Source organism: Apteryx rowi, unplaced genomic scaffold (genome assembly GCF_003343035.1).
Source record: "Apteryx rowi isolate R43461 unplaced genomic scaffold, aptRow1 scaffold_54, whole genome shotgun sequence".
Taxonomy (NCBI): domain Eukaryota; kingdom Metazoa; phylum Chordata; class Aves; order Apterygiformes; family Apterygidae; genus Apteryx; species Apteryx rowi.
In genome coordinates, this window is record NW_020450805.1 from 3407383 (window position 1) to 3420251 (window position 12869).

The window sequence follows — 12869 nt, forward strand, 5'->3', positions numbered from 1 at the left end:
GCTGCCCCCCGTCCCGGGGTGCGAAGGGGAGTCCCGCGGGGCGGCCCGGCCCCTCCGCGGCGCCCACGGGGCAACGTGTCCCCCGGCGCCGCAGCACGGCGGGCCTGGCGGGCTCTGGAGTGGGGGCTGGCGAGGACACGGGGTGGCTCAGGTCCCTCTCGGCGCTGCTTCAGTCCTCCCTGGCTGCAGCTTGGGCCGGTGAGGAGGGCTGAGAAAACCAGCCCGTCTGTCCTCAGTCTGGTTTCTGCCAGCACGCTGCCCGTGGTCCACCCCCTCTGCCTGTCCCCATTCTCCATCTCTCGGTTTTCATTTTGCGCTTGTCGCGATGGCTTTGAAGCTTGTACTTTCCACACCTGGAAGGAGCGGACCTGCTGGCATGATGAGGGAAGGCAGGAGACATGAATGGGCACTGAGGTACTGGATGATTTGGGATTCTGGAGGAAAAGAGAAAATCGCAGACGAAAAGCGCTGCCTTGAAAGGGTACTGGCTTACTGCAATAGGAAGAGGTTGTCATGCCTGGTAAAAATGCATATGGGAGACCCCCCTGCTTCCTCCCCCGTGGCTTGGTGGAGTGCCTGGAGGTAGCACAGGTGCCTGGGGAAGGCTTGGCTGGCAGCAGGGCAGAGGGCTTGGGGACATGCCGAATCCTGGGGTTGATCCTGGTGGCTGCTGCTGGGGTGGTTGGCTGAGGAGGACAGAGGGTGTGGACTAGGGCAGGCTGGATAGCAGCACAGCCTTGCCTGCAGGTAAACTGCAATTCCCCCTGGCTGATGGCTTTTCTAGAGTCCAGGCAGCAGATGCCACAGGGTAAGGAGCAGCGTGGATTGTGCATAGGAGGCAGCAAGGGGGAAGCAAGCGTGTGAGCCCCTTTGTTTACCCCCACGAATCATGCTTGCAGGCTGGGGTTCCCAAGAGGAATGAAAGCAACTGCATGGACACCTTAGACCATGGGGGCCAATAGCATACAGTGAACAGCTTGGCAGTGTAGGAAGGGCAGTGTTACCCTGGCTTGGTGAGTTGTCCTCATCTGTGAATACACAGCTCAAAGGGCAGCTTGATGGGGGTGCTTGGAAGCTGGTGCATCACTCGTCCTCTGCTGTTTGAGGATCTGCGGATAGCAAGTGCTTCATAATCCCAATATCTTCTGTCCCCGTGGTTTAGGAAGAACATGCATGCACATTCTTAGTTATTCTATATATACAGACTTATATTTAGATAAAAATAATTGTGGGAGAGGAATACTGAAGTTCAAGGACTGGGAAGCTACACAGTTATTTGTATCCTCCCTGCTGATGTTCCTCATTTCCTACTACCATTCAACAACCCCTGGTGTCCTGAGTCCAGGGTCTCCAAGCAGATCCTGACCATTGTAGCTAAACTGTGAGGTGGTTTTCTAGTGTAAGCACAAGCTTATGCCTGCTGGAGCAGTCTCTTGCCTTCTGTGCCCTGAACAGGCTCTGACAGTTCTGGTTTCCCAGAGGGGTAGCCAAGTGTGGTGGTGTTTCAGACAGGCCTGTGTTCCTTAGCTATTTGTTTTTGTGAATCAGTACTATATTCGAGATAGCACAGTGGCTTTTGAGAGGTGCCAGAATGAGAGCCTGTTTGGATGAAACAAGTGTAGCAGGGGCATTGTCAGGGTCAGTTTCCCTTGCCTACAACATCCCCTGCCTCACAGGGATTATGAGAAGATCGTCTGATCTTTGATTGTTCTGCTGTGGCTGCCAGCTAGGGTCTCAGTTTAGTCTTACCCTGTGGGAGCAGACAGAAGGGCTTGAGTCTATGACCTGTGCTGCTTAGGCTAAGGGCATGCTTCCCTCAGCCAGCAGCTATCACAGACTCTTACATGAAGCAGCCAGTAGAGGAGGAGGAAGCTTCATCCTCTCCTTACAGTGTCTATGCTGACTGGTGTCTTATCTGCTGCAATGAGAAGTGACCTTAGTGGCATAATATGGGGAGCCTGGATTCATGGACTGATCTAGGTTTATCTTCTTGTCCCCAGAAATATCAGGGGGAGATGTTCCTGCTCCCTTACAGTGCCTGTGTAAGGCCTAACTTCCCCCAGCAATGGGATGTTCCCACTCCTGTCAGGACCCACTGCTGCTGTCAGTATTGCTGAGTGTCCAGGGAGCGTGTCTGAAACCCAGCTATAAGGGCTCTTGGGTCAGAACTAGCAGAGAGCTGGAAGAGATATCTGGGAACTGGCAAATGGGAAATGAGTTCTGTCCTGTTTGAAGGTGCCTCATTTTGGCATATCGCAGATCAGCACACTTAAGAGCCCTGTAAGGCTTCAGGTGCTGCCTAGCTAGTCCCAGCAAGGCAAGAAGCAAGCCAGAGCAGGCTGCAGAGGGGCTTCTGTGCAGTTTGAGCCCTTATTTCCTGTTGGCATCACATGTGTACTTACCAGTGCTGAGCTGAATCTCACTCAGCAGTGCGTTTCCACCTGGAAGGATGTGAAAAGTCATGAAACAAGCTCTTCAGCCTGGGAACAAGCTAAAAAATTCCCTTGTCCCTGCTGCTCAGGTGGGATCCCATGTAATGAACAGTCCTCTTCTACGTTGCTTGTAAAATGGAGACCTTGATACTATTGCAGGAGCTGCCTGCTGGCAGGATTCCCTGGCTCCTAGACGCTTAGCCTTTCCCTTTCCTCTGCAGTTGGCAACCCTGCAAGCCTGGGGCTAAGCCAGCTGTTTCTTCTAGGCAGATAGTCCCTGAGTCTGGGCTGTAGGCATGTGGGGCATGATTTGAGGGTTTGCTGGTACCATCCTGACCAGGGGTTGCCAATATCTGCCCAGTGCCTTGGAAGATGGTGGCAGTTCCTGGAAGTGACTGGATCCTCCCCACCTGCCTTGTCCTGGGGATCTGATGTCAAAAGGGGCAAAGCGTATTAATTTGTTGCATGATGTAAGCAAATCTGCAGGGCAGAGCCATGGTAACTGACGCTCAGCAGTCCCACTGGAGTCTTCTGCAAGCTGCTGCCACAGTCTTGCACTTAAGAGCTACCTGGGCCTTCAGGCTGCTGCTCTGGGGCTTTTGATTCATTTTTTTAAGCCCTGTAGGGGCTATCTTCATGACATATAACCCTGTGAACCCTGGGCCATCTTGTAAATTGAAGGCTTAGGGTTCTGGGGGTGAATCAAAGACTTCAGGCTGGTCCCTGCAGGGAGAGGCAGGCGAGACGCACAGGAAGGGAGGGGAACAGGAACKCTTGTTAAATGGAGGGACTATAGATGTGGCCAGGGATGTTTCAAGGAAGAGATCTGTAGGGCTTGAAGGATGTCTGGAGTTCAGTGTTCAAAGTTACAGGATCATAGAGATAGGGGCGATGAAGGTATTTTTGTCCACGTGCTTGGCCACTTGGTTTCTGGGCAGGTTTGTCCCCTTGTGGTTTCTTGGAGAAGAGGATTCACCGGATTTCAATATCAGAGGGTGCTTAAAGAAGGTTAGCCCAGGCAGTGATGCCCCCGTTCTACTGCCTCTGCCCCATGCATTGTATGCATCTCTACTCGCTTCATGGCTGCTCATAAGTCATCCCCTCCACTCCTTCCTGTTCACCCCAGAGCAGTCAGCAGCAGGAGTGGGACTCCATCTCCCTTCACCTGGAGCTAATGTCAGACACACACACTGTTGCGCGAGGCCCAAGAGGCAGACTCTTGCAATAATGTACCCCTTGCCTTTTCCAGTTGTACTTTATACACATGCACGGTGAAAGTTAGCTCCCAGGCACCTGATAATGGTCATCTACTGTGTTTTACATGATGGAGGGAACTGAAGCACAGAGAGGATAAGGTAGCTGACAGGGTTCACACTAAGGCATTGGCCAAGTCACGGCTGACCCAATTCTGCCCTCCAACAGTGCAAAGATGTTTAGGTACACCTGCAAAAGGGGATTTGCTTACCACCCTCCAGTGTTCAAGCAAGAGTGATGGGGGACACTCCTGGTGATCGCAGCTAGAGGGAAGCCCTGTTTACCATGAAGTAGGGCAAACCTTTCACCTCGTTCCATCAGACTGCAGCAGGCAGATCCCGATGGCATTTATAGCATGGATTCCACTCCTCCTAGTGACACTGTTCTGGGACAGAAAGGATTTCACTGTCCCCAGCTTTCTCATCTGCATGCTTGCTTGTTTGCCATTCTGGACTTCTCCAGAGCTGGTTAAGAGCTTGGGGAGGGAACCTTATTGAGCTGCTTCTGGGGGGAAGCTGAGGAGCTGGTTGTTTGCTCCTGTGCTTCTTTACAGCCAGGGAGAGGAGGAGGGATGCTGCAGTTTCTACTGAGATTAGACTCTGCAGCTGGCTCCTCCCCCTTCTCTGCTGTGGTTGTATCCCCTGTTATTGGCACCTTATCAGCTTTGGGCTGGTTTCAGAGACCCCACTGGTGCAGCTGATGTGTATATGTTTTACCTCAAAAGCCTACAACAAAACTGGACTGTAAACAGTTTACAGCAGGGGTTAGTGTGACCCTGTAAAAGCACTGCAGTGTCTAAACGCTGCGTAGTCTTAGGAGGAGACTAATGCATGGACTAGAGCCCTGCTAACACAGTTCCTGGAATCAAGCCTTGGCTGCATCATTCGCCCTGCTGCCATGCCCTGGGTGGGTAACTGCAATGGGATCTCAGAGATCGCTGGGATCTCTGCAGGGCTACAGCAAGCATCGCCTGTCCCCTGAGCAGGACAACACAGCCAGTGCAGGATGTGAGGGGTCAGGGAGTGACTGGGACACAGAATTGGCTCTTCCAAARCTGACCTGGCTGAAGGCCTGTCTCCCCGCTGGCTGGGTGCCCCTTCCTCAACTTATCAAATGAACAGGCTGAATGCTTTGCCTTGTTCCTTATGCTCCATTTGCAGAACCCCCCTGAACAAAGCACTGTTTCTGTTCAAGCCCTGTTACCCCACACATACGCTGGGATTAGTGTATGCCTCGTATCTCCCCGAGGCCCCTGCCCAGACCCCATGTTGAGCCGTTCCTTTACAGCCTCACGCCAGGGATGCCTGCTGCTGCTGGGAAAGACTGGCAACACAGAAGACAGCTATGGGAGAGGAAACCTTCAGCAGCCTCTGTAGTGGCACAGCAGTACAATGCGGGAGAGCCTTGCTGCAGCGGAGCTGAGCAAAGCACAGGAGGATCTGGGGAGACTCTTGTTACTGCAGTACAGGCCTGAGCTGGGAGGGCTCGGTGCAGCTCAGGCAGCTCTTTTCACTAAGCGATCTCCCCCTTCCTCTCCCTGCTCCCTTTTCTCTTCCCTTTGGTTCCCTCCTTCCCCCCATGACCTGCAGGTATGATGCTGCAGCTGTGGGTCACGCAGGGAAGACCTTGGGGTGTGCATGTCAGCAATGAAGCTCACAGGGCAGAGCCATCCTGCACCTCTCCCTGTTGCCTGGATACCAGCACCACCCCAGATACCTTTTCTGGGCTCTGTGTCTCTGTTGCAGGCTCTTCCTGTCAGCTGGTTACCACAGAAGAGGGACGGCTCAGCACTCCTGTTGCTTGGGACCCTGAGAGATATGTGCCATCTTTCCCCTTGCTGCCAGACCCCTCGGCAGCAGTCCCTTTTGATGTGCTGTCTGCCCATGGCTGTTTGCTCCACTCATCAAAGGCCAGCTGCTGGGGATGGGAGAAGAGGGAAGCTCACTGCCTCTGAGAGAAAAATCTCTGTTGGAGATTTGGGCCAGATCCAGCCCTGCTAATCACAGTGGCAGAAGTCCTACTGGCATGGGGAGGACTGGGCTTTGGCAAGGTGCAGGGAGGAAGAATTCAGGAGTCTAGGGGAGCAAGCCAGGGTACAGAGGCTCTTCAGGGAGAGAAGGGGGGAGTCCTTGGAGGAAAGGAGGCCTARATCTGTTCCTAGACCTGTTGACGGCTTTGTGACCCGTGGTTCCTGCTTTGATTTTACTTTTCCTGCAACGAGTAAAAATGAGCCCCCTCTCTGGCATCATGAATCCATTAAGCACTCTGGGATCCTTGGGTGAAAGATTTCAGAGGTCTAGTGATCTGGGAAGCAGTGGGGCTGTGCCTGTGCTGTGCAGCTCATAGAGTCCGGATAAAACAAGCAAGCAAGCAAGCAAGCAAGCAAGCAGGCTTTATGTGAGAAGTCTAAATTCAAACAACTGTTTCCAGATTATCTCTCCCAGGGACCCAAAGAAATAATAGCAGCATCTGCAGGAGCTGTGCTGCTACTCAGTCCTGGAGTGCCAACCTGAGATCTAGCATTTCTTGGTCTCTGCAATCTGTGTGGATCTGCCTCTTGTCATATCTTTGCCTTCTGTTTGCACAGCATCTAACACATCAAGAAGCCTGGTCCCTGCCTAGGGGTCCTAGGAACTACAAAGAGAAAACAGTAGCAAGGGAGTAGGATAAGCTAGAAGAAATTTGGTACAGGGAAGCATTGTTCAGTTACTCCTGAAATGCAGCCACTTCTGGGGATTTCCTGGTCTGCTTTAATTGTGCTGGGTTGACAGGACACCCCAGCCCTTCATCTGCACCTAAACAGAGAAGAAAGGGCTGGAGCACCCTGGGAGAGTAACTGAAGAGAGTAGTAGGAGGTGACAGGGAGGGAAAAAGGAGACTTTTTGGCTAGGCATGATGGAGTGATCCCTGACATCTAGGAGTGTGAGGAGCTATTTTCCCTTCCTGGAGATTAGACAGAGCTGTCTTTGCCAGGGGCTCATCCAGTTGAGCTGCTAGTATGCACAGGAAACTATGTGGAGCTCATGACTTCTTGACCCTAGGGAAACAGACATAAAGAATTACAGCACCTGTTGAGAGCCAGGGTTTGTCTGCCCTGGGGTCCTGTCCCAGGCCAGAATCAGGGGCTACTAAGAAAGGTAGATATAAGAGCTCACATGATCCAGCAGTTTTAATCCATCAGCTCCAGGAAGCTCTCATTACTCACAGCGGTGTGTCAGTGTCCCCCTGCCCTGGATCTGCAGTGAGCCAGCTGGCTCTCCAGCCAAGTACACTCAGGTACAAAGGAGAGATGGGGCCATGAGTGGCATCATTACAGCTGTCTTAAGTCCCTGCAAATGGAGAGGTGGACTCAGGCAAAGGCAACATAGCCTCTGATGTCTTGAGGCATTGACTTCCAGAGGATAACTGGGTTCAGGACATAAGTAAGACACCCTGGAGAGAAAGAGATGCCTGAACCCATGCTGCATGCTGTTGGAGAAGGAAAGCAAAGCTGGAATTAGCTTAGTGAATTTTGTTGCACCTGCACAAGACTGGGGTTCTTGCCTCTTCTCTCAGGACATACCTTTGGAGATCTCTGTTGGATGAGACACGTGTTGGATAAAGTTTGTGTTGTCATTTGTACAGGAAAGCAAACAACCTCTTCATATGCTTCTCCCTTTGGGCTTGATAATGTCAGGTCTCACTGACCAAGCAGGCATGTGCTGGATAAATATTTAAGACTCCAGGCTGTTGCAGAATGTAAGAGGAATTTCCTTAAGCAGGATTTTTCACAGGTCTTTATCAAACCCTGCATAGTTTATATAGTGAACACACTGGTGCAGTATCTTTGGGCAGTCCTGTTGCAGACACCCTGCTCCTTCTTCATCATTAAAGACCTCAGAGCAGTTTTGCCAGAAGTCCAGCCTTTCACACATGAATCCCAGTGAAAGCAATTACATTTGCCACCAGCCATGCCTTGCCTCCTGCCCCTCCCTGTTTTTTGCAGATCAGAAGGGTGTTCTTCACTTCCAGTCTGAACACCTTTTAGGATGTTATTCAGTATTTGCTTTCTCTCACACCAGAGGTGGCTGCATTTCGGTTATGGAAAAGTGTTTTGCTGTTTCTGTGGTTTATAAAGCACTTTAGAAGCACTTCAGAGTCCTGTGGGCTGCTGAATGTTGTTGTGAACATCACCATTGTGAAACAGAGGCCTTTCCAGCTGCAGGAGATCTCTCCATTTTCATGTGCACCCCAGACCCCTTTTTCTGTCCTGGTAGGACAAATTTGCATGTTGCTATTGGTAGCAATCATGGAGGGGTTGAGCACAACAAAGGGAATGTGGTGCCTTTGGCAGAATGGGGAGGAGACAGCTACCCACTCTGTGGGATTGTCATCCCGGGAGAGACCTTGGCCTCCAGCCTGCTGGCTGAGGTTAGGACTCCAATGGGTTCTGCTGTCTTTTTCTCCATTTGGGGAGCTACAGGTGCTACCCATGGCATCCTGTAGCCTGCTTGCCTTCCCCTTTCCACTGTGGGCTACTGACTTCTCCTCTTGCTTTTTCTCCCCTTCTCCATGGTTCTTCGGAGCAGCAGCGGCCAGTGAAGCAATCCCTCAGCAAGTCCCTGTGCCGAGAGTCCCACTGGAAATGCCTGCTGCTGTCGCTCCTCATGTACGGCTGCATGGGAGCCATGACCTGGTGCCACGTCACCAAGGTGACCCGTCTGACCTTTGACAGTGCTTATAAGGGCAAGTCCATGATGTACCACGACAGTCCATGCTCCAACGGTTATGTCTACATCCCCTTGGCCTTCCTGGTGATGCTCTATGTGGTGTACTTGGTGGAGTGCTGGCACTGCTACACCCGCAACGAGCTGCAGTACAAGGTAGATGTGGAGAGTGTGCACGAGCGTGTCCAGCGGATGCAGCAGGCAACCCCATGCATCTGGTGGAAAGCCATCAGCTACCACTACGTCCGGAGGACCCGACAGGTTACCCGCTATCGTAATGGGGACGCCTACACCACAACCCAAGTGTATCATGAGCGGGTCAACACCCATGTGGCAGAGGCTGAGTTTGACTATTCCAATTGTGGAGTTAAGGACATCTCCAAGGACCTCATTGACTTAGAGAGCTACCCGGCCACGCGGCTCCGCTTCACCAAGTGTTTCAGCTTTGCCAATGTGGAATCAGAGAACTCCTACCTGACCCAGCGGGCCCGCTTCTTCACAGAGAATGAGGGCCTGGATGACTACATGGAGGCCAGGGAGGGGATGCACCTCAAAAATGTGGACTTCAAGGAATATATGGTGGCCTTTTCTGACCCAGACAACCTGCCTTGGTATGTATCCCACTATGTCTTTTGGGTGGCAGCCCTGCTGACCCTATCCTGGCCCCTGCGGGTGCTAAATGAGTATCGCACCTCCTATGTCCACTACCACGTGGAGAAACTCTTTGGGTTTGACTACGTGGCGGTGACACCGGTCGAGGAGCGCTCCTTCTGCCGGAGGATGCCCCGCGTCAACACAGTGGACAGCACTGAGCTGGAGTGGCACATCCGGTCCAACCAGCAGCTGGTTCCCAGCTACTCGGAAGCGGTCCTGATGGACTTGGTGGGGCTCTCTGGCTGCACTAGCTACTCTGCTTGCCGGTATGGGGGCTATCGTCAGAACTGCGAGCGGTGCCACAGGACTATAAGCAGCTCTTCCATCTTCTCCCGCAGCGCCCTGAGCATCTGCAATGGCAGCCCCAGGATCCCCTTCAGCAGCAGCCGCTTCTCACTGGGTCGTCTGTATGGCTCGCGACGCAGCTGCCTCTGGCAGAGCCGAAGCGGGAGCCTGAATGAGCAGAGCTGCCCGACAGAGCAGACCCGCCTCTCCAGCCAGGTTACTGTGGAGGAGGAAGACCCCCCTCCTTACCAGGATGCCCTCTACTTCCCCATCCTCATTGTGCACCGCAACGAAGGCTGCCTGAATCATGACCACCGTCACCTCCACCGCAATGGATCCTGTGTGGAGACCTCACTGTGAGAACAGAGGGCAGTGAGATCTCATTGATGATTGCCTGGCCTGGGCCAGCTTGGATTTGGGGAGAAGAGTGTGGGGAAGGGAAATGGCCTAGGAGGACGAGGCTGTTTGAGGGGGAAATAAAGTTGGGTGAAAGTATAACTTTCAGGGTGGAGTGGACACAGCCTCTCGCTCTGGCAGTCAGCAAAAGTTTCCCCCACAGTGGCTCTCACCTCATGGAGGGATGAGTGATGGTGCTCCCTGTGACATGGCACAGAACTCCAGATCGTCCACGACATGCAAAAAAAAAAACAAAACCCTCCCGAAACCATAATTCATGGCATCAAATCCAAGGCGGGGAATGAAAAGACAGACCTGATGCAGGGAAGGGAGTGCTTTGACTCCCAGCTCTGTCTCCATGCTAGCTTGTGCTCTGAGGAAACAGCAACCACCAGAAAGCACTGTGCTGCACCTGCGACCACCCCTGTTACCACACTGGAGTGAGACCCCTTGCAGGTTGGAGGGGAAAGGGCTCAGCAGCACATTCCCTTTGGGAGCGGTGTTTAACTGCTCATGCCTAAAAGTCTGGGGCAGCCAGTCATGTGGAGCTGACTGGCAGGTTAGAGAAAAGGCTGAAAGCCACGAATCCAGCTCTTCCCCTCCCCACCCAGCGTTCCCTACCCTCTCCATTTTTTTTTTTAGACCATGCTCCGACTCTTACACTGTTCTTACTTCTGGGAATGACACCACCTCCAGAGGATCCCAGGCTTGGCTCCTTAGGAAGCTTCAGCACGCCAGCTCTGAGAATCAGCATCCCCTAGGTAAAGGACTTTCTGTTTGGGATTACAGCAGGCAGGCAGCACTTGGGAAGGGATGAATGTGGCAAACCCAGATGGAGTGGAGGAGACCTGCGGCATCACTGATCTGCTTGCTGGAGGAGGGCTCAGCTGGAAAGAGAAAACAGGAGGTCCCTGGTGAGCTGGGGAGGGGAGGAAAGGTTGACACTGGACAGGCATCATGGTAAAAGGTAGTGTGTGAATTGGCTGAGGTCCCTTCCTACCCTGAAGTTGAGTCCTAATCAATTCAGACAAGCATCAAGGAAGGCTCTGGTAGGTTCAGCTGTAGGTCAACTGTTGAAAATAGACCAGCAGGTTGGTGCATGTTTGTAAATTAAATTTTGCATGAAATCAGGTTGGTTCCTGGCTGCAGAATTTGATCTGCAGAGTTTTGGCAGCCTGATTTTGGCAGGGAGCTCTGAGGGGCGGGGAGGAAGATAGGCAAAGACACTTTAAAGCATGTGGTGCATGATGCCCAGGCTGGTGAAATGAGGATCAAAATGATCCCCACTTTGCAGGGCCCTACCATGGACACAAAACCTGCAGCTGGGAGACAGTGAGGTGTCTGCCATGAAGGATGCTCTGCAGAACGAGACTGGGGATACGTAAGAGGGGAACCTGCTTAAAAACAAACAGTTTGCACTGCAGAGATTTTTCCAGACAGGTGTCAGGTCATGAGGAGTGAGGTAAATTCTCCTCCTAATAGCCCATTAGCCCCTGGGTTTGTCTGCCTTGCTCTTGTCAGGGCAAGTTGGCTTGCTCTGAGCTCTGTGCTACCCCATTCAACCAGCTAGAAAGAATCTTGGTTACACTGGGTAAGGAACATTCATGCTACTGAATTTGCATCTGTGTCTGCAGCACACAGGCACCCAGCTTTTCTTTTTCCATCAACACATCCCCAGATCTCTTKTGTCCCTGTTCTCAGAAAAGCTGTCTCCCTTTCAGTCAGCTCTTTGGGGGTGTGGATGCCAGCTCAGCCAGTGATTTTTCTAGACAGCACTGTTCCTCAGTCTCACCACGCTTCCCTTATCCACAGGGCCAAAATGCTGCTGAGAGCAATATTTCTTGGCTTGAAAGAGCAAGTCCATTAGCATCTGATCATTCGAGCTTGGTGTCTCTCTCCAAAGACATCTCAGAAGGGCAAGATACAACACTAAACACTGAGACACTGTATTTAGTCTAGCCAGTCTTCCTCCTGCCAACTTTTTAAATAAAGGGTCTGTTTCTCTGGTCATGCTGCTGTAATGCTTTACTTACCAGGTCTTGTGGAGGGTGCACATGTCATGTTCCATCACATCAGCCCTTTTTTGAAAGTCTCTCTAGTGGGTTGGTTTTAAAATTGGACCCATTGCAGGGTCCTTCTCTAACAAGCATCACATCTCTGTTTTGCGGAATAAACAAAGCCCTGCCTTGCTGGCAAGTCTTGAGAGGTCAGCGCCTGCAGGAATTGTAAGGCTGTGTTTGACTTTGCCCTCAGAGAGGTTTGTTCTTCAGCTCTTCATGCCCTGACATGTCCTGGTCAGTGTTTCTTGCCTGTTCAAGTCAGTTTGTCCTCCTGGATCTCAAGTGCTGAACATCAAACAGTGGTGATTTGAGCTGAAAGTCCCTTCAAATCTCAGTCTGTTTTGTTATGATTCTGTCCTTACTTTCACTACCAGACCTATATGTTGGCTTAAATAAGAGGACTCTTTTGAGAATTGGGAAGCATAAGATGCCGAGTGTAGGCACATCATTCTCTCCTTTTTGTTCTCATTGCTATTGGCACAAATTCAGACTGGGTAAAAGTGGATACAGCTCTGTTGGCTGCACTAGAATTTTCCTGCTTAGTGATTACATTTGGCTTGCTGTGCCCTTATTCTCATCTCTCCAAGGGCCTAACGTAAGTCAAGGCCAATGCTGAGCCTCCTTGTGACTCTCTCAGGAGATGATAGTGCATGCCTGTATGTCATGGTGAATGAGGAGACATTCTGTCAGTGGAGTTGCAGTGGGTCATTAGCAGGGAACGTGGTCCGCTTGTCCTTCTCATCATATACTCTTTGAAATCTCTCACACATTGCTTAAATTAGGCTACAGTGCCTCGTCTTTCTATCCCTAGCCTCCAGGGTGCACTGGACAGATGGCTTTATCAAAGTTTTGGCAGGTCTTTTAGCACCCTAGGGCAAAAAAAGTCCTCAGAATAGGGACAGATTAATAGGGTTTATGCACCCCCATCCTTTAGCACCTGCAGCAGAATTCTGCTCTCAAACACCTTGGCCATTGTTTTTTTTTTGGGCCTCTTCATGAGGTTGCCTCAATTCACTTCCTCTGGCCCCATTTTCACCCACAAAATCTTATTCTGGAGGTGGGTCTATCCAGGTGGAAGGAAG

At 51.7% G+C, this 12869-nt stretch overlaps 1 protein-coding gene across 1 annotated transcript in view; it reads left to right on the forward strand.

Annotated features, from left to right (window-relative positions):
- The window catches only part of TMEM151B (transmembrane protein 151B), a 13004-nt gene extending 3209 nt beyond the window's left edge, over positions 1-9795 (forward strand). Inside the window, exons 2-3 of the mRNA XM_026081223.1 lie at positions 2304-2324; positions 8255-9795. Coding sequence (XP_025937008.1) covers positions 2304-2324; positions 8255-9691 — 1458 coding nt within the window. The 3' untranslated portion in view covers positions 9692-9795. The remainder of the gene's footprint in view (positions 1-2303; positions 2325-8254) is intronic.
- Positions 9796-12869: the final 3074 nt, after the last annotated feature.